Consider the following 19,516-nt stretch of genomic DNA (forward strand, 5'->3'; position numbering starts at 1 on the left):
GAGTTCTGGAGTTTTAATCCCCTCTGCACATTTTTTACACATTAGGGAGACATGCTGTGCAACTACGAGCAGAAAAACCCAAGCCTTCCAGTTGATTTACAGTAATGTTCTACATCAGGTGCCATGTACAAGTTTTTAATGGAGAGCAGCTTCAGTGGATGAGGCTGCACCATCTCAGAACCGTAATGGACTCCAGTGATTTGGGAGGAATTGTCTACGGAGTGCAGAAGCACTGCCAGATGGAGAGATTCATGGGTATGATTTGTTTTTCTTTTTTTTAGAGTTTTATATGGTGCGAACTAGATCCTAGGCATGGAGTATTAGAGCGCTTTACATGAGCACCAGTTTAGTTACAGAGGGACGCATTCATTTTTGGTAGGCACGGGGAGATTAAGTGATTTGGCCAGAATCACAGGATGTTGAGCATCGTTGCCAAGACTCTAACCCGGTCCCCCAGCTTCGAGGTCGACCGCGCTTGCCACAAGGCTACATCCTCCCACCCAATAGATGGCTTTGCAGCATGAGATTGATGTCTACCTAGATCAACATGAGGGTGCAGTGTTTTCATTTAGACTCTCTTGACTATTATACTTCCTCTGGATACAAGTATTTCCTAGAAAGCCTGACCCATCCGCTCTTATGTTCCAGGTCAGATCATTATAAATTAGGGTGACAATCTGCCTTCCGGAACGATGTTTTGAAATCGTCGTTTGGCTGGCAATTAACTTGCTGTGCGGTAATTGAATTCCGCTTGGATATAATACGGGCACAATTTGAAGAGGATTTACTCGTTTGTGGCCCCATGAAATCGTTATTATTGTAATCTGCTTTAGATGCCTTCTGCTGAATTGAATTTACAGCAATACTTAATTCGTTTGATATATAAATTGACCATTTGGGATGCTCAGTAAATTTTATGTCCTGAAGATGACCGTGGATTAATGCCAATGGTCGAAACGCCGTTGACGCAATTGTGGCCGCAATTATTGGAGGACACATTTTCTGTTTGTTGGAGTTTTATGCAAAGTTTTGAAACTCCGCTTTTTATGTAATTATCTCCTTGTCTGCCACTTGTCTGGTTATGTATATGTTTTTTATATGTTATGTGTACCAGCTTACAACACTGAGCCCTGTTGATATGTTTCACTGAATAAATTTTGTACGATTTTTCTATTAGGGCCACTTTTCTTCTTTTTTCTCCTTTTTCTTTCTGTATCTCAATGTGTGCATTGTTATACATATAATTTATGTTTCATTAACTGCCTTTTATATTTATTGTGAATTGTACACTCTGAACCTTTGTTTGGAATAATTGTTTATGAGGAAGCCATGCAGCGCAGCAAGTCACTTTGCTGTGCTGCAGTGCGTGACAGTTAAAGGGCAGGAATGTGCAGTGTTGAAGGTAATAGGGTTCATTCCTGTCCTGTCCCTTGCACTGGTGCCCTTTTAGCAGTCTAGCGCCAATACAGGCACTCTTACAGCTTGGTGCAACGGTGCCTGTGATGCATTCGGGTTGTCTTTGTGCATGAAGGTGCTTTTTGAGCAGGAAGGGGCACCTTCCTGCACAAAATCAATACTGGGAGGCATATTCCTCTTTCTATGTTTGGTGCAGAAAGCAGCACACATCGCAAAAAAGAAGAAAAAAGGAGAAATAGAGATATTTCTACTTGTTACATCTCCCCTGGGGAAGTATACATTTTTGGCGCACTCCCAGGTTTACTATTTCTTGGAAATTGGGGGACGGGCCAAAAAGCATGGGAGTTGCGTGGGAACACTCACACAATGCCCATGGAGTGCTTACCTATGGTAGAGTAATGCAACACAGCAATTTGCACTTCGTTTCGTTACTCAATATTTTTTAAGCCACTCAGAGCCACACAGAAAGGATTTATGCATGGATTAAACAATCTGACTTAGAGGTTTGCGTCATGCATGTATCACGTTATGTAGTGCAAACATAACTCAACCCTCTCATAAATGAGGACCTAATTGATTTGTGATCCAATTGTTAAGAAACATTTTTTCACCATGAAAAGAAATGCCTTTTGAGAAGGAGGGGGAGAAAGACCATTGCTTACTGTTCAGGCAACAGAAGAAGAAAAAACATCCCTAGTTTATTTGATTAATTTCTCAAGCTTTAATGTGTGAGAGTACCTCCATGATGCCATCAACATTAAAGCTCTTTCTGTTTGGTGATTATGTATTATTCTTTAGTTAGAACTTTGTCAGGCACACAGTAGAACAGCTCTATATAATTAATGATTTTAAAGATCCGTTGAATCAATTAGGACCCAGATTTATGAAAATTCATGCAAAACAGCACATCAACTAAAGTTGTTGTGCTGCATTCGGTGAAAGGGAGAGAGCACAACAGCACCAGATCTTTTTGGATATGGAGGTGTTTTTCTCTGTCCCTGCGCTGGTATGCTTTAGGCTGACATGCACCAGTTTACACACTCTTGCACCATAGTGCAAGTGTGTGTGCAATCTGTAAGTGTAGGAAAGTGCCTCTTTTGTATGGTCATCCCCCACTTTTTGCTCTAAATGCTGCCCTTACCCCAGTGTCTGTACTCTCTCTCAAAATGGTTATGTTTGGCTTGGTAATCACAAATTGGTAAAGACTTTACCCCCTTAGAAGAGCCTGGTATATGGTACCGGGATACCCAGGGCAAGGTGGTAAAGGGTCCCTCAGGACTGCAGCACAATTATGTTCCATCCTCGGTGACCCAAGCAAACTACTGACAGCCTGCCTGCCATCGAGGACTGCAGAAGCAGTGTAAACTGCTCAAATTTGACAGTGCCCTCACCATGTGTGGCACAGTCAAAGTACTACCTCTCATATATGCAAGGCACTCCTAAGGTAGGCCTCCCCAGCCCAGGAAGAAGGGTGCAGTATATTAAAGGTGAGGACATGTAAGTGCAAACATATATATGTACTTATAGTGGTGATCTCCATTAGAAACTACTATGTGTTAGCGGTCCTTAGGATAATATGGGCTGCCAACCAAGCACTCTTGAGATTGGCAGCTCCATTATGGTGCCACTAAAATATGTCATGTTTGGTATCAAACAGCATGCCTTCCCAGCCTTGATATAATTCTCATGCTCTGTGTGACATGGCATGCACCCAGGTGCAATATTAAAGGTTGCCCATCTGGTTGCTCCAGCTTCACTGTGCTTTGGCTGACCAGCCCACACTTTACCATGCCTGCTGCAGCAAGACAGGTGTCTGACCTCCTGCCAGGTAGTGTTATCACTCCCAGTAGTCAGGAACAAAGGTCTGTGAGAAAGGAGGTTACACCTCTTTGCTCTCAAGCAGGCTAGTGAATTGCCACATCAAGGCAGCACGTTTCAAGGGCTACAGGGCCTCTGAAATGCATCTGAGCTGTCCCAGTAAGGAGTGCACAGCTCTGCCCTTGCCCCAGGCATGCTTGGACCTGGGCAAGCTGGGAAATTATATATGTAGGAGGTGTGCACCCCCAGGAATGCTGGCCACATCTCTAGAGTGGGCATCCTTATCTGTATACCTAAAACAGAATTCTACCATCAATGGGAGGGCAGAAATTGTGGGTTCTGGGTAAAAAAGATACCTACACCACTGGATGTGGTCACTTTAGGGACAGATTATCTTTAGGGACTAGCTGCCCATTGGCTACTAGCTCCCACACCTCTAAATCCCTTAAATCAAGGACTTAAGGGTCCCCCCAACAGCAGGTCCTCATAACTGAACAACTTACTTCAACAAAGGACCAAGAGGAGACCTGTTTCACTGACAACAGGACTTTGCCAACTGCATGAAGCAAAAGAGGGATACTCTGTACATCACTAATGAGGCAACAGACTTGGAACTGAGAGAACGACCCTCGTCCTTGGCTAAAACTCAAAACTGCAGATGAGAGGGACCCTTGTGGAAGCCAGAAGAGCCCTTAGTCTCCTCTGGACTAGTGGCACCAGTCCCCTGCAAAGTGCAGGTAAAACACTCGCCAGATCCAAAGATTCGCTGGCCATCGGGACCTCTGAGTGATCGTCCAAATCTTGGTGGTCCAGTGCATTATAGGAATTGTAGTTTCACCTGCCCTGAACCGCCTTGCAACCATCATCCGATATCAGCAGCTGTTTATCTGTTGTGTTTTTGCATTCTGTTTCTTGCTGCAGTGTGTAAGTGGTAAAAACAGCACCTCCCACAGCTCCCCTTCAGCATCAAGGACAGCCAGAACAACTCGGCACCAGGACTCCACGGGCTAGGTAAATGAGATCTGATTGCTTTTGCCTGGTCCTGGGGCCCGCATTACCATACCCTATAAGGGTTTATCTCAACTCAACCTGCAAGTGGTCAACTGTCAGTAGTGGGTTTTGCTATTGACCGCAATGTTCCACGTAACTCAACCTGTAAATGATTGATTGACACTGAGGGTTTTTGCTATTGGCCGCAATGTTATTTTTTCGATGTAAACCACTTGGCACCATTTCATACAGGTATCTGCATGCAATTGGTTTTGCTGTGGACGTTCCACCACAGCACCCATTGCTTTTTGATAGTGCACCAGATTGACAAGGATCAGTAAATCTGAGGCAGGGCCAAAAACTAACCCCATGCAGAAGCAGATGTTTGATTGGCACAACGAGGAAAAATACTTTTATTTCTCTTTGGTTTTGCTTTTTCTATGTGTGCTGCATTCTTTATCACACATAAAAAGAGGAAAATGCCATTAATGATTGTGTTGGTGCAGGAGGGTGTCCCTTCCTACACAAAAATAATCATTTGCTAATGACAATTTGCTACTTCTGTGTGCTGCAGAATGCAGCACACATGAAAGTAGCTAATTTTATTGATTGTTTATGTGCAGTAAGGGACCCTTTTTGGCACATAAACAATCATCCCTGCAACACAGGCAACCTTGCTCTATGGCGCAAGGGTGCCTGTGTTGGCGCCAGGCAACTATTTTTAGCATAAGTGCAAGTGAAAACACAGGGGTCCACCATATTCTTGTAGATACTGCACATCCCTGCGTTTTCAAATTGGCGCTGCAAAATTTGCTGCAGCTCCACGCTGCACCATTTCCTCATAAATATGCCCCCAAGATTCTCTTCAAGTGAAGGGAGATCATTTTGTTCCAATGATTTTAAGACCTCTCTTGTCATGGTAGATATTTAGATATGCAATGTCTCGTTTTCATTCTTCTTCACATTAAAAATGTTTTCTAATTTCTGGCCAAGAGCACTAGGCATAGTTAGTATTTCTCTCCTAGGTGTAAAGAATCTTGAACTGCTGGTTGTAGCCTGGGGGGGGGGGTCCTTGAGAAGAAGCTTAGCCGTTGATCTCTGTAAGACTACTAACATAATTACCTCCTCTTGCCTTGTTCCTGCTGTCTCCTGATGCACTTTACTTGTGGAAGCAAGTAAAGAATGAGCCTGCAAAATCAGGTGAATGTCTGGCCCAGACTCTATTTCCAGTGCAGAGGCTACAGTCATCTGAGTGCTGTCCTGCTTATGGCAAGTGCGCCATAGAAGCTCCACTGAGAGAATACTCTGGCTTCACAGCTGTACCCTGGTGTCAAGCGCGACTTGATAGGGGTGTTATTTTAACAGTGCTGTCACAGTGGACATCGAGGCTGTATGAGACCAGCTCATTGGTGCCTGGCTAACATGGCATATGCAGCCACTTGTTTCCCTAGCTGTTACTGTCTCACTTGAGCTTTACCAGGGCATAGAGAATTGCTGCATAGGTGAGGTAGTCGTCATCACAAGGACATCACCTTCTCCTAGCAAATGAAGTAGGGATCCTTGTTCTTACATGATTTGGCTGCAAACATTGCCAACCTTCTGATGTGCGCCTGAATTATTAAAGCTGGGCAGTAAGCAGCAATTGTCAATGTCTCCCCATAACTTCCTTCAGTAAGGATACAGTGGAGTACACATCACACCAAAGTTCCTGGAACTTACTTTGCGGGATTGTTTTTTTTCTCATAATTTGGTTGAACTGTCACCATCTCTGAAAGGGGTTGACAGACCACTTGAGAGTTCGAGTGCAAGTCTTAGTCATGGCTGCACAGACAATGGTGATGAAACTGTTCTCTTCCTCTACAACTGCTGCAGTTACAAACCTAACAATGGTCTCTGCATGTTGTTTGCTGAAGACGCTGACTCTGGTGTGCATGCATGGTGTGGTCGAGATATAGCATTATTTGTTCATTGGAGTGAACTTGTTGTGTGTGCTTCTGTGCAGCACATCTTGTTGTTTAGTTGAAAAAGCTCTGTTTGGCTGAGTAATCCTACCCTGCCCGTTGTTGAATTGGCAGGCCATTGTTGATCTTACCTCCCACTCGGCTTGCAGGGATAGGGACCCGCACTTGTTTCACCATAGAAGAACACTGGGGGACCAATATTATATGGAGAAAGAGAATTGATGGAGGTGCACTACTCGTACATCGCGGGTACGGGTCGGTCGGGTTCATTCCGGGTTCGTGTCGGTCGGTGAAAATCACGTTGGTTTCCCGGCCGGATCACTATTTTCCCTACGGCTCGGTCGTGCGGCTTGTATTCCGTATGTGTCGGTTGGAATTCACACGTGTTGCATCATACTGCACGGGTCGTACTGCGCTGGTCCGTGTTGTTCGGTATTCGGTCCGGGTCCGTGTCGATCGGTTCGTTTTGCGTCCGGAATCGGAATCGGCCCCTATATTTTTGCAAACAATATTAATGACTTCAATATTTTTGGAAATGATATTTCCTACCTTAAACTCGATATTCTTGACCACGATATTCTTGCAGTCGATATTTCTGTATCTCGATAATCTGCACTCAATATTAGTTCGAGTCGACACTTCCAACTCGATATGCTGACTCTTTACCTCCCCACCCAGCTGACCCTGCGGGTCATAAGGATCTCTCCAGCATTTTCGTAGGAGAATTACCTCTCCTTGCTAGCCAAAACATGCATTTATTTTTTAGTTTGCAATGCAAATCCCGCTGTCGGGGGTTGAGCTCTGGTACGCCCACTAGGACAATAACATATGGAGATGAGGCAGGGGGTAAATTGATGGAAGGTAGACCGCTATACCCTTCTCCGGCCCTTTTACATTACGATCCACAATCCCCCTCCCCTCTGTGCCTTGGTCCACGCCGACTCATAATGTGGGTTTGTTTACCAAACTAGGATATGCTGGATTTTTACTCCTAGGCTCCCTGCTAGCCAGACCAGGAACAAGGGTAGGAGTGGGGTTTTGGACAGACGGGAATTCTGACCTTGGGTACTTGGTCAGGTGCTTGCACACCTATGTCGGCCTGGCGGTTAAAAGCTGTACCTTTCCCTGGAACTGGCATCAACCTACCCACCCACAGTTCCAAAGTTTCTGCCAGTTTGTCTACCCGAACTGAAAGAGAGCTTAGCTCTTCTTTCACAATAGATCTGACTTGGGTCTGTAGGTCCATCATTGAGTTCTGTATCCATGTTGGATAGTCTCAAAGTACTTGAGCAAGATCCAAAGCAGTATCTGGGTCAACCTGAAGTGTTCCAGTGTCAGGCGTTCCATTATTTCACTTCTTTCTTTTTATGCCTGTCCTGCTAGGTTGCTTGGGTTTCCCATTTTTGGTGGGTCCACAAACTATTTCTCCGTTTCACTGGCCAGTTGTTAGTGGTTCCTTCTCCCTAGCAGAGATATTGGCTTGAGAAGCCTGTGGCACTGGTTCTGGGTCAGAGGTAGAATGGAGGGAGGTCAAATCAGGTGCCCAAAAATAAAGATCATGGGTTAGGGATAGATGCCGCTCAGTGAGGTCAATCTCTGTTGCAAGGGCACCAATGACCCTTTGTAACATTTTATCGATTGTAGTGGGAGCCATTGTGGGAGCAGACTGCTCCAGCAAGGTTTGTTGCTTTGCAGGGCACGCCCGTTTCACCATATTTGCAAGTTTCCAGAGCTAGGACAAAGTCAAAAGATCCAAACAGATTCTTTGTTACAGGCGGGCAACCTTCAGTGATGGCACCCTGGGGATATAAGCCTTACGGAAACCTAGGGCCTCATTTATGAAAGGTGATGCATCGCTGCGAGAAAACAGCGATGTGTCACTTTTCATTGTGCTCTCCTTGCGACACCAATGATGCGTCATATTTACAGTATGACGCATCATGTTGCAAGAGTTACAGATACATCAGTATTTCTGACGTACCTGTAGGCGCAAAAATGATGCATTGCTGGAGTGTGCCACAAAAGTGACGCAACTCCAGCAATGAGTCATTTCACATGGGCAAGTCCCATGTGAAATATGTCTGCATCAGTATTACGCCTGCCATGAGGCAGGCATAAGATATTGACGCATTTGGTCCTAGAAGTGGCGCAGTGAAATCTTATAGATTTCACTGCGTCACTTCTAAGACCCTTTCTTGCGTCAGAACACTCCCCCTGCATACATTATACCTGGTGCAGGTATAATGTGGCGCAGGGGTTTACAAAGTGACGCATCTACTTAGATGCGTCACTTTGTAAATATGGTACAACAATGCTAATTTTTTAAGCTGCTGGTGCGTCACAAATAGTGTTGCACTGGCGGCGCAAAAGTGACGCAAGGGCTCATAAATAAGCCCCGTAATATCTATAAATCCCCTTTAGCTTGCAGTGATAAAATATCAGTCCAATAAGTGGGGGTTGTACCTTTGATCTTGCTCTAGATGTCAGATTCTGGGAGAAGGACCTCCTAGGCCAGATGTCAGGGGGGTGGCCCAGCCCAGCCTCCTCCGGGCAATGATGGGCATGGAAGGGCCCGCCCTTAATAATTCAGTTATTATATTCGCTCAAAGGGTCGAAGTTTGACCCTGCAGCCTTGAACAGACCATGCTTCGACTTTTATTTGAATAGCATTGTGAGGGCTTTTTTAAAATGAGACAGTATCATTTTGAGTAGGTTAAATATTGTACTTACTTATTTAGTAATGACAAGTTGCCTTCTATTTGCAGTAACAGCGTGATGCTTTTGTCAGTTGTCTCAGTTCCAATAAGTCGTATTATCAGATCAGCTGCAACAACCCTAAAGGATTTTAAAACAGTGAGTGATAAAACATGGCTGTTCATATTGTAGTTTGTAACCTGCAAGTAATGATAAATTGAATTGGATCAAAAGGATAAACTTAGGTTACATTATTCATCGATTTTCTTTCTTAGAGTATCAAAAAGCACTCACATTTTGGAACACTTCTTCATTATTTTTATCGACAAAGCTCAAAAGTAATATTCCATTATAAATGTATTTTAAAAAATATAAATAAATATACCTTTTATGGTGTATAATACATTTTAACCGTGTGTCACTGTGTCATAGTGGCAACAATAAGATTATTTACAGAAAAATAGCATTTTATTAGGTTACTTTCTATTGAACCATCTGAAAAATCGATATTACTTTATCTTTGGGAAAACAAAATACTCTTTCTTCTAAAGATCAGAAATTCACATATGAAGAAGTGACATATGACTTGAAAGGTAATGCACAATCTATGCCTACTTCCTTTCTTGGTCCAACAAATATAGGCACTTTTTATTAGATTAAAAAATAGAAAAGAGAAACGACTAGGCGGATGTAAAATTTTATCATTTGGGTCATTCACTACAGAATATGTTTGCATTGATTTAATTCTATTGAATCTTAGCCCTTATTTCATAATTAACGATGGTGATTACATAGGCTTACATCTCTATATATGTGATTTTCAATATTATTAAAGGTGCTTTCGGCCAACAATGTATAAGCATAACGACCTTTCACATAAGCCTAGATACAAAAATAATTTAAATTAAACACAATAGTTAAAACTAAAGAAAATGAGCCAAATATTACTGTTAAAACCTATGACAAATTACGTCAAGTCTCTTATTTGTGGGCTTGGCACTTGATGCAGTTCGCCTGGTTTTTACTTTGTCTTAAAGTGCTCTTCGGTGGGATAGGCTAAGTTTCTGCATTTATCCCCGCAGCATTGAATTGCAGTTCTACTGTTCATTGTCAGGATTTTAATTTTACTGGAGTTTAATCCGAATATTTTAGCTTTTTCTCAAGTACAATCCAGTTTGTTCTGTTTTGTGGCCTGAGAGACCCCTTAGGAAGAAGAACAATTGTTGATCTGGGTTTTGAGCTGTTCTATACACATAATCTTGAGTATTGTGTTAAACCTGACCATGTCATACAAATCGCAGTTTACTTTGAAGTTTTTCCTGTCCCCGATTGCTCTCCTCAGTAATTTGTCTGAAACAGCAGGGTTTCTTCTGTTCCTGATAATATTTATCAACACCCCCCCGGTCTCACCACCCCTGGTCAGTAGCAGCCGCTACTGGACAGAAGGGCAACAGAGCAGCAGCCCATGAGAGGCTCTAATGGGCTGCTACTCTATTGTCCCTCTGTCCAGTAGCGGCTGTTACTGACCAGGGGTGGTGTGACGGGGGTGTGCTGGGGGACAAAGGGAGGGAGGAAGGGAGGGAGGAAAGTAAAAAAAAAACAAAGGACTTACCTTTTTACTGCTGACTGCCACCTCTTCTTTCTCCATCCTCCTCTCTGCATGGCAGATAGCACACTGCCTCCCACAATCCCCTGGGCAATCACCAGGCTGACTTAGAAGCATTGTGATTGGTCTGAGCGCCGTGGTTCGGCACTCAGACAGGGACTAGCAGGCTGTGCATGTTCTCCCCGCAGGCTGTAATACAGCCTGCATGGAGAACATGCAAAGTGCGCATGATGCTTTGGCCGGCTTGAGACAGCCGGTCAAAGCGGCATGTGTACTTTAGGTGCTTCCACCACTCCTACCCCAGCCCTGACTGCCTTGCTTCAGCTGCAAACTGAATGCAAAAAACAAAATGATAATAACAAACATTATTATCATTTTATGTTTTTTGCATTCAGCTTGCAGCTGGAGCAGTGGGGCGACGCTCCTACGCCTCAGCGGAGGAGATTCCACTACCTCTGACGCTCCTGCACAGACTCCGTGTAATACTTCCTGGTGAGATAGCAGTGCCTCCAAAGGTTTTTTCCCCTCTGTTGGTCATTGGCAGACTCAATATAATTGTCCTTGATTATTAACAGTGGCTTAAATGGGTTGCTCCTCTTTACTCCTCAGTAGATTGCATATCATTTTCATGGTGATTTAAAAGTGCCTCTATAAGTCGCTTTGTTAATGCTCCTGGTTGGGCTCCGTCTAACAGTCCCTGTTCTCAAACCTTACACGCCTTACCAACCAGTCCTATATAGGCCAAACCGCAAACAAAAAACAAAAACAAAAAAAACAAAAAAATTAATGTGTGTCCTCATGTAACGTAACTGGTGCTATGTAAAGCGCTCTGATACCTGATTGGATTCGGGTCAAGTTCGCGCTATATACAAACTCTGCCAAACAACATCCTTTTCAGTCAGTACCTTGTCAACGATACCTCACATTGTTATCAAGCCCTAGAGAGAGGACACTTCCATTTAACAAAGCGCATTGTTTGTTGTTAAACATCATGAGGAACAGAAGAAACCCTGCTGTTTCAGACAAGTGACTACAATTGTTTTCGGTTTAGCCTTGGAGCAAAGCTGATTCACACATAATGCTCAATTAACACGGAGATGGACTATTAATAGGACACTACTATTAGAAAGCACTATAATTGAAAAGCTAAAAGCAGAGACTAAAGAGTTCTTTGACATAAATCTTAATTCTGCCCCAATACAAACTGTTTGGGATACATACAAGGCTTTCTTGAGGGGTTTATTAATAGCCATATCCTGCTCACATGCCAAGAAAACAAAAGAAGATATTAAGAAATTAGAGAATGAGATACATGTATGGCAAGAAAACCTTGAAAAGGAACAGGAAAATCCAAATATCTTAAAAAATTTAACGAATGCAAAACATAAGCTTGCTGATTACCTAGAGACCATAATTAAAAAAAAGTGGGATGCTAGTAAACTAGCTCACCACGAATATGGAGAGGGGTGTAGTAAACTTCTCGCTTGGAAGACAAAAACTGACCAAACGAGAAATTGGATAAAAGACCTCCGAAATGTAGATACTGGCAACATAATGACAAATGATACTGAAATTGAGGAGGCCTTTGCCCAATTTTTTGAAAATTTATATACGGAAGAAAAAATAATTGAGGAAAAGAGCATTAATGAATTTTTATCGGAATTGACTCTTCCCTCACTTCAACAAAATGAAAAAGAACAAATAAATTGCCCCATAGTTATGGAAGAAATAACTCAAGCCATTAGGCTTTTAACCCCTTCAGTGCCCATGACGAGCTGGACTCGTCATGGGCCGCGGTGGCGCTGTGCCCATGACGAGTCCAGCTCGTCATAGACCCCGCCCGCTAATGCAACGGCCGGCACTGGGCGGGGAAAGGGGCGGGCACTGAAGGGGTTAAAGAAGGGTAAAGCGGCAGGCCCGGACTCCATCCCGAATGAGATATACAGTCTATTAAAAGAAGAATTGACACCTATTCTTTCTCAACTATTCAACTCCTGCTTTTTAAAGGGAAACCCCCCCCCCGTGTCATGGGAAGAGGCGACCATCACAATCCTCTTAAAACCAAACAAAAAGCCCTCGAATATGCGAGTCGTATAGGCCTATTTCTCTCCTAAATTGCGATCATAAGATCTACACACAGATTATCACCAAACGCTGAGATAAAGTGATGGGTTCGATCATACACCCAGATCAAAAGGGTTTCATGAAAGGGAGACAGCTCAGTGAATTAGTACAGGACCTCATAGGAGCTATAGATATGGCCCAAACATACAAGACTTCTTTGGCAGTAATGACTTTTGATGCTGCCAAAGCATTTGATCGGGTCAATTGGACATTTTTGTTCAAAGTGATACAACGTTTTGATCTGGGTGAAACATGTATAACAGCAATCAAACCCATCTATAAAAAACCCTCAGCAAAAATGTTGGTGAATGGGAAATTAACTAGACCCATACGGATTGGAAGAGGGACTAGACAAGGCTGCCCTCTTTCCCCGTTACTTTTTAATATGTATATGGAACCACTGGCATATAAGCTGAGAACTAGCCAGAATATTATTCCATTCAGATGTAATGGATGGGAGAAAAAAATTGGTTTATATGCGGATGACCTTATCATCTTTTCAGGTGACCGAGAGTCATCATATACAGGAATTTGGTCTGAATTAGAAAATTTTGGTAGGGTTTCAGGATATTTACTTAACCAACAAAAGACAGAATTAATGAAATGGAACACAAATTTCAAAAGTATCTACACAAAAAAAGAAATAAGGTATCTGGGGATACAGATAGCTCAAAATATTGATAAAATTGCACAGATAAACTTCGAAAAAGTGACAAAAAAAGTAAGCTCCCAATTACAAACTTGGGGAGCACTGCCTATCTCCTTTCTGGGCAAATCTAATTTATTAAAAATGTCAATCCTTCCTCAATATACATTTCTATTTAACACCATCCCCTTAGAGTTCCCAAGAGCTTGGTTTAGGAAGGTTCAAGGGCTTTTTTCAAGCTTTATATGGGGAAATAAGAGCCCGAGAATAGCCCTGAGAAAACTGAGGAAAAAAAAGGAATATGGAGGTATTGCAACCCCTGATTTATACCTATATTTGTGTGCGTTCCAGTTAAAACAATTCCGACAATTGATGATTGAAAGTTCTATGTTCTCGCCTCTCTATAAGGCACTTACTTTTGACCTTTCCCAACAAGCTGGATGTTTCCTTCTAAAGTTTGGTCATCAAAAGTTAAATTGAAGATTTTGCTATCCGCAGTAAAGCTTTGGTCCCAGGTGAGCCGCCTTCTAAAAATTCCTTATTATAATGATATTACACCAGTTTGGGACTCTCCGGGGACGCCCTTGTGTCTGGAGGATGTTCTCGCAACACCTTTGAGGAGATATGGAATTAATACCTGGGGTCAACTACTATTTGAGGCGGAACTTATATCCTGGTCCCACATATCTGTAATCTGTGAAGACCAGGTATCAAAATTTAAATACTATCAACTGCTAAGCTGGACAAAATCCTCTAGAAAAGATTTGGAAGGAAACTCGAACTTGGCTTTAAAGATATCCTCTCGACAAACACAAGTAAAAGAAGTGGCAGAATGGTACTGGCTACTTGCCCAAAATGGGGAAGAGTAGCAGGTCTCTTTCATGGAGACATGGAGGAAAGATCTACCGGATGAAGAGCTCGAAAATATAGGGCAAGTATCTATGTCTTCTTTATGGTCTTGTATAAATGCTGCCCCCTTAAAAAAGAATCATCTTTTCACAGTCCATAAGGCCTATTGGACTCCTCAGAGATTATCGAAAATGGGAAGCCGTGAAATCAAGAAATGCCCTAAGTGTGGAGAAGATAGGGCAAACGAGGTCCACATGTTCTGGAGCTGCCCAGTAATACACGTCTTTTGGAATAATGTGGGTAAGACCATATCAGATATTATGGGTTCAGATATAAAATTAACAACTACGTCGGTAATTTTTGGGCTAATTCCAAGGGAAGCAGTTGGTGGGGTATTAACAAAAAGTCACCAAGCTTTGTTCTTTACCTTGATTCTACTAGCCCGAAGGGAGCTCTGTATTAAATGGATTCTCCCCTGCCCTCCCACGAAGGAGGAATGGATTCATTCCATTCAGAGGGTATCCTACCTAGATCAAGCTGGTGAAAGCACAAAAAAAACAAAATACTGGGAAATCTGGGATAAATGGGTGGAGACAGGAGTTAGCTACATATAGAGTTCCTTTTTTTTTTTTTTCTTTTTTTTTTCTATTTTTCTCTCTCTCTTTTACTGTATTTTCATGATATCTGTTCTTGGTTTTGATCTTTGGGTCCAATGATTAAAAATATGCCCTACAAAAAAACCCTAGGGAGGGAAAAAGAAAAGGGAAAAATTATTATTATTTTTTTTCTTTCTTCCTGAGGAGGGAATTGTGGCACTGCCAAACTCTCAAGATAAAGGTTGAGCCTCATATGAATATTTGAAGGTTCGGATCTGGAGCTAAAGGCATCCTTCTCTACCCTCGGGGCATGACCAGACCGGTAAAAACTTGCCTTTAAACGTTCTAAAATGGGTCAGAAAAACCTCTCTATGAGTTGGAGCATATTTTGGGTAAATGAGGACTTAAGAAAAAAAAAAAAAAAAAAAAAGCTGATTTACCACATTTCTGATTGGATGTGTTGTATACTTCCACTTCTGACAGCAGAGAAGTATTGTTTCATTTTTCGTTTCAACACTCTCGCCTATGATCATTCTCTTTGGTGAATCTCCATTTCCCCTTCGTTACCCCGCCCTTCCTATACTGCTTGCCACTTGTTTATTCATTTTTTAAAAATTCTTATTTAACGCTGGCCTGGCAAATGCAACATACTACTGGGCTGGTCATTTCTGTTTTGAGCACTCCAGCACAATTTAAAAAGGAAAAAAAACAATAATTTACCATTGTAAAAACCTGTCGGCCGTCTTGGAATAGTAGGTGAAAAATAGTAAAATGGATGCTGGTGTGTAACTCATGATGCACTTGCCCATTAACTGTTATAGATGAGTTATATATATATATATAAAACATATATTTTTTAAATACAACATTTCCAGCTACATGTGCACACTTGTTCATGCATGGTAGCTATCATGAAAAATTAATTACAACGTGTCCACCGTGCAAACGCAAGCACCCACAGTGCAATATCGTACCAGCAGCCAGTTTTGCTTGTTTTCCTTTTGTGGCTAAAACCAGCAGCATTGACAAACGAGCACTGATAAAGTTAAAAGTTCGCCACTACCCTTTAAAGGTGCGACCTATTGGCTTTGTCAATACTTATTCTAAGGACACTTGCCGAAAGCTTGCAGGTTCAATAGACATTTCTAATAAGCATTTCTTGAAGTAATTCAGCTTTTAAAGTTCTGAATATAGTGCCTAAGAGCATTCTTCCTTTACATTAAAAACATGTCTAACTTGCTATCTTTTGAAATTTAGCTCAGTAAGTGCTAGAATTTCGATATATCATTGGGACATTTCTGGTGAAGCTGGCAAAACTGGTGCACACATGAGAACCATGACTCAATTCTTCTTTCCCCGAGGATTGAATGAGTTAATAAAATGTAATACAAACCATCGTGGGTAGCCAACAAATACTTTCTCTACTCACTTGTATGTCAACAAAGAAATCTGAAGTGAGATGTTTTCTTCATTAAATGCGTCTTTCAAGTTTTTCCCAGTTAGAGAGGCAGCCCAATCTGTGTGAATAACAAGATTTTGAAACACCACATTATCCTCTTGTCTTTGTTTTGCTAAAAGTCTCAGCTAGATAACAATAAAATACAATTTAGCAGCAGTGAAAGTCTTGATTACTTACTGGTAATCACTATTACTTTGAGTTCAGGTCTTCCCTACAATGATACGGTGAAATCGCATCTTGAGACAAACCTACCTGACCCAGCCTTGTAGAATTTGTTCTATAAACAAAAACAAACACTCCCGCTTAACCCCTTCGCTGCGGCGGGAATTCCGCCACAGCGCTGGGGGGTGCAGGGGGCAGCGCGGTGGCGCTGTGCTCATGACGGAGCCACTCCGTCATGAGCCACGGTTGAGCTGTGCTCATGACGGAGCGGTTCCGTCATGTCTCCGCCCAGTTGCGCTGTCCCCCAGCACAGGCGGGGAAACAGCGCCGCGTGGGAGGAGCGGCCGCCAACGGTCGTGGCATGACGGAACCGCTCCGTCATGAGCACAGCGCAACTGTGGCTCATGACGGAGCGGTTCCGTCATGAGCGGGGAAGGGGTTAATTACCCATTTGAAACCCTGTCTATACCTCACTATGTTAAGTTTGGACCAATTTTAGGCTTGAAAAAAGAAGAAAGCACACAAAAGTGATGGATGAAATGCTTGAATTAATCTCAACCACTGGCAGTTACTGGGGCCACATCCCAATCCATCCTTATTTTGCACACCATGTCATCTCAGTTTGAACCTAGCTATATGAAAATCAGCCTTGACCCTGCTCCAATCAGAACAGTCAAGCCTGAACTGCCAAGCAAGGGCCTCCCTGCAATGGTTTTGCAGAAGTGATGGGCTCATCAGCTGGGTTCCGCTTGCTTCCAGTGACAGTCTGCACAGGAATCATGACTGGACACACTAAAGTGTACAAAAAAGTGATGGATGGAATGCTTGAAATAATCTCAGCCACTAGTAATTACGCCGGCTGCATCCCAGTCCATTGTTATTTTGTACACCATGTCACCTCAGTTTGGATCCCGCTCTGTGCAAATCAGACTTGACCCTGCTTCAATCAGAGCAGTCTAGCCCAAAATGCCAAGCCAGGTCCTCCTGGAACAGGAACAAAAGCAACCCAAGACCAGTGTCACCCTTAGTTATGCATATGGCTGGTTCTAAACCGAGGTGGCATGGTGGGTGAAAAATGATGGACTCGGGGGCAGTCCCCAGCCGTTGGCAGTGGCTGAGATTAGTTAAAGCATTCCATACATCACCCTGTTGTTTTTGCATTAGATACCTTAGGTGGGCTGGGTATACCCAGATGTGTGTCTCGGGCTCTCTATGCCACTGGAGCCAAGCTATACAAGGCTGAAGACCCCATAACCTGGGCAAAACCAGCACTGGGTGGCTTGTGTTTCGATTGAGGGAGGACCTGGCCTGGCAGTTTGGGTTTGTCTGTTCACATGAGGAACAAGGTCAACACTGATTTGCAAATGGCTGGATCCAAACTGTGGTTGCATTGTGGGTGAAAAACTATGGACTGGGCTGTGGCCAGAGCAATTGTCAGTGGCTGCGATTAATTCAAGCATTACATCCCTCACCACGTTGTTTTTGAATTTGATGACCTAAGTGCGGCTGGTATGCCCAGACCTCGGTCTCAGGCTCACTGTGCAACTGGAGACAAGCTATATATGCCTGAAGAGCCAATAACAAGGGCAAAACCTGTCCTGGGTTGCTTGTGTTAATATGGTTCTGGTAGAGCTTTTTGTTTTGCCCAGTAACAGTTTTGAGTCCAAGTTCCATACAGGGTTAATGAGCCTTCTGCAAAGCACATAGTTTAACATGCAGATCACAGATGTGTATTTTATTTGGATACGTAAGTGGGCCTATGCCTTTGACACTGAGATCATTATGTTACTTCAAATTTTTAATTTACCATTTGTAAGCTGCAAGCCTTCTAATACATTGCAGTGATCTATTTACAAGCATCAAGGTGGTGTGCGCAAAGTCATTGATCTAGATCCTTATTGCAAAGAAGGGTTTGTTGCTAAGAAATAAAGTCTACTTAGTACAGACAACCACAGTCACTTTTTTACGTTTAATATGACTTTTTGTGATTCCCAACCTTTCACTTTTAACATATAACATCCACAAATATGGCCGATATGTGACCCCTACACCTTAAAAAAGTGGAAAAGTGTGGCTCAATGGTTAGAGCGGCAGACCCTGATGCAGAGGTCTGGCCCAGGACCAGGGTTCAATTCCCACCTTGGCAAGTCTTGGCGGGTCTTGGGCTCATAATTCCTTGGAACTGATTTCTCGCCTCGGTGCCTATTCTAATCATGGGTCCCACGCTGCAACTCTGGGCAATAGCTTGCTTAATTTCCACAATGGCCCCAACAGCGCTTGGATGCCTGGCTTCACCCTGGGGATGCCCAGGAGTGGACATTTCACAGGGAAAAGCCAGGAAGGATTCCCTAGTGGTATGAGTACAGCGCCGGGAAACCCTGAAACGGGGTAGCTGTGCGCTATATAAACACACACACAAAAACCTCATTATCTTATGCAACATTTCCTGTACTCTTTATTTACACACTTATATGACTTATTGGGCCTCTGTAGATAATGAAAGGGCTCTCAGACCCTACATTGAGATGAGGGTCATAATAGAATAAAATAAAACTAAAATGCATTTAAATCAATATGTTTCATTATTCATATGGACAGATACATTTTGCATTCTTACAGTACAAGCATATCTCTTCGTAGGGAGTTGAAGCAAGTTAAAAACGTGACGCCAAATCATAGTTATCCTTAAGTACTTGTGAAGTGTTGAAAAGCTGGGTGCCTTTTTTTTCTTCCATTGGAGTCTAGGTGTGAGGCCGCAGATGGCATCCAACTAGGATGATACTTAAACAAAAGGCGGGCTGATTACCCTATAAATCAAGCCTTTGTTTTGTACTCAGCTGTATTTTAAAATGGGAAAGCCCCCTTGCTGCCTGTAGATTGCTGCACTGGACAAAAAGCAGACAACATGTGGGCACTGCTGAATTGTGTCCTGGTGCAAGACAAATTCAGCATCTTTCCCTGGGTTGGCCGGATTTCAAATCCGACCCAGAGATAGCTGCTGGAACCAGGATCCAGGGGGGTCCCCTGCTTTCCAGCATTGATTAAAAGGGATGCAATTCAGTATGACAATCAGAATTTAATACAAACCCGGACGGGAAGAGGTATTTGGATAAGAGGGGCACATAACAATACATTTAGATGGTAAAATCTCATAGTTAAGAAGAAAATAAATAATAAGTTGATGGGGTGGGTAAG

At 42.9% G+C, this 19,516-nt stretch overlaps 1 protein-coding gene across 1 annotated transcript in view; it reads right to left on the reverse strand.

Annotated features, from left to right (window-relative positions):
* LOC146812209 (uncharacterized) overlaps positions 1-19,516 on the reverse strand; it is a 309,521-nt gene that overhangs the window by 223,460 nt on the left and 66,545 nt on the right. The window contains exons 3-4 of the mRNA XM_085619241.1: positions 16,130-16,217; positions 8,916-9,020 (exon numbers count right to left, since the gene is read on the reverse strand). Coding sequence (XP_085475367.1) covers positions 8,916-9,020; positions 16,130-16,217 — 193 coding nt within the window. The remainder of the gene's footprint in view (positions 1-8,915; positions 9,021-16,129; positions 16,218-19,516) is intronic.

Source organism: Triturus cristatus, chromosome 7 (assembly GCF_964204655.1).
Source record: "Triturus cristatus chromosome 7, aTriCri1.1, whole genome shotgun sequence".
In the NCBI taxonomy this organism is placed as follows: Eukaryota; Metazoa; Chordata; class Amphibia; order Caudata; family Salamandridae; genus Triturus; species Triturus cristatus.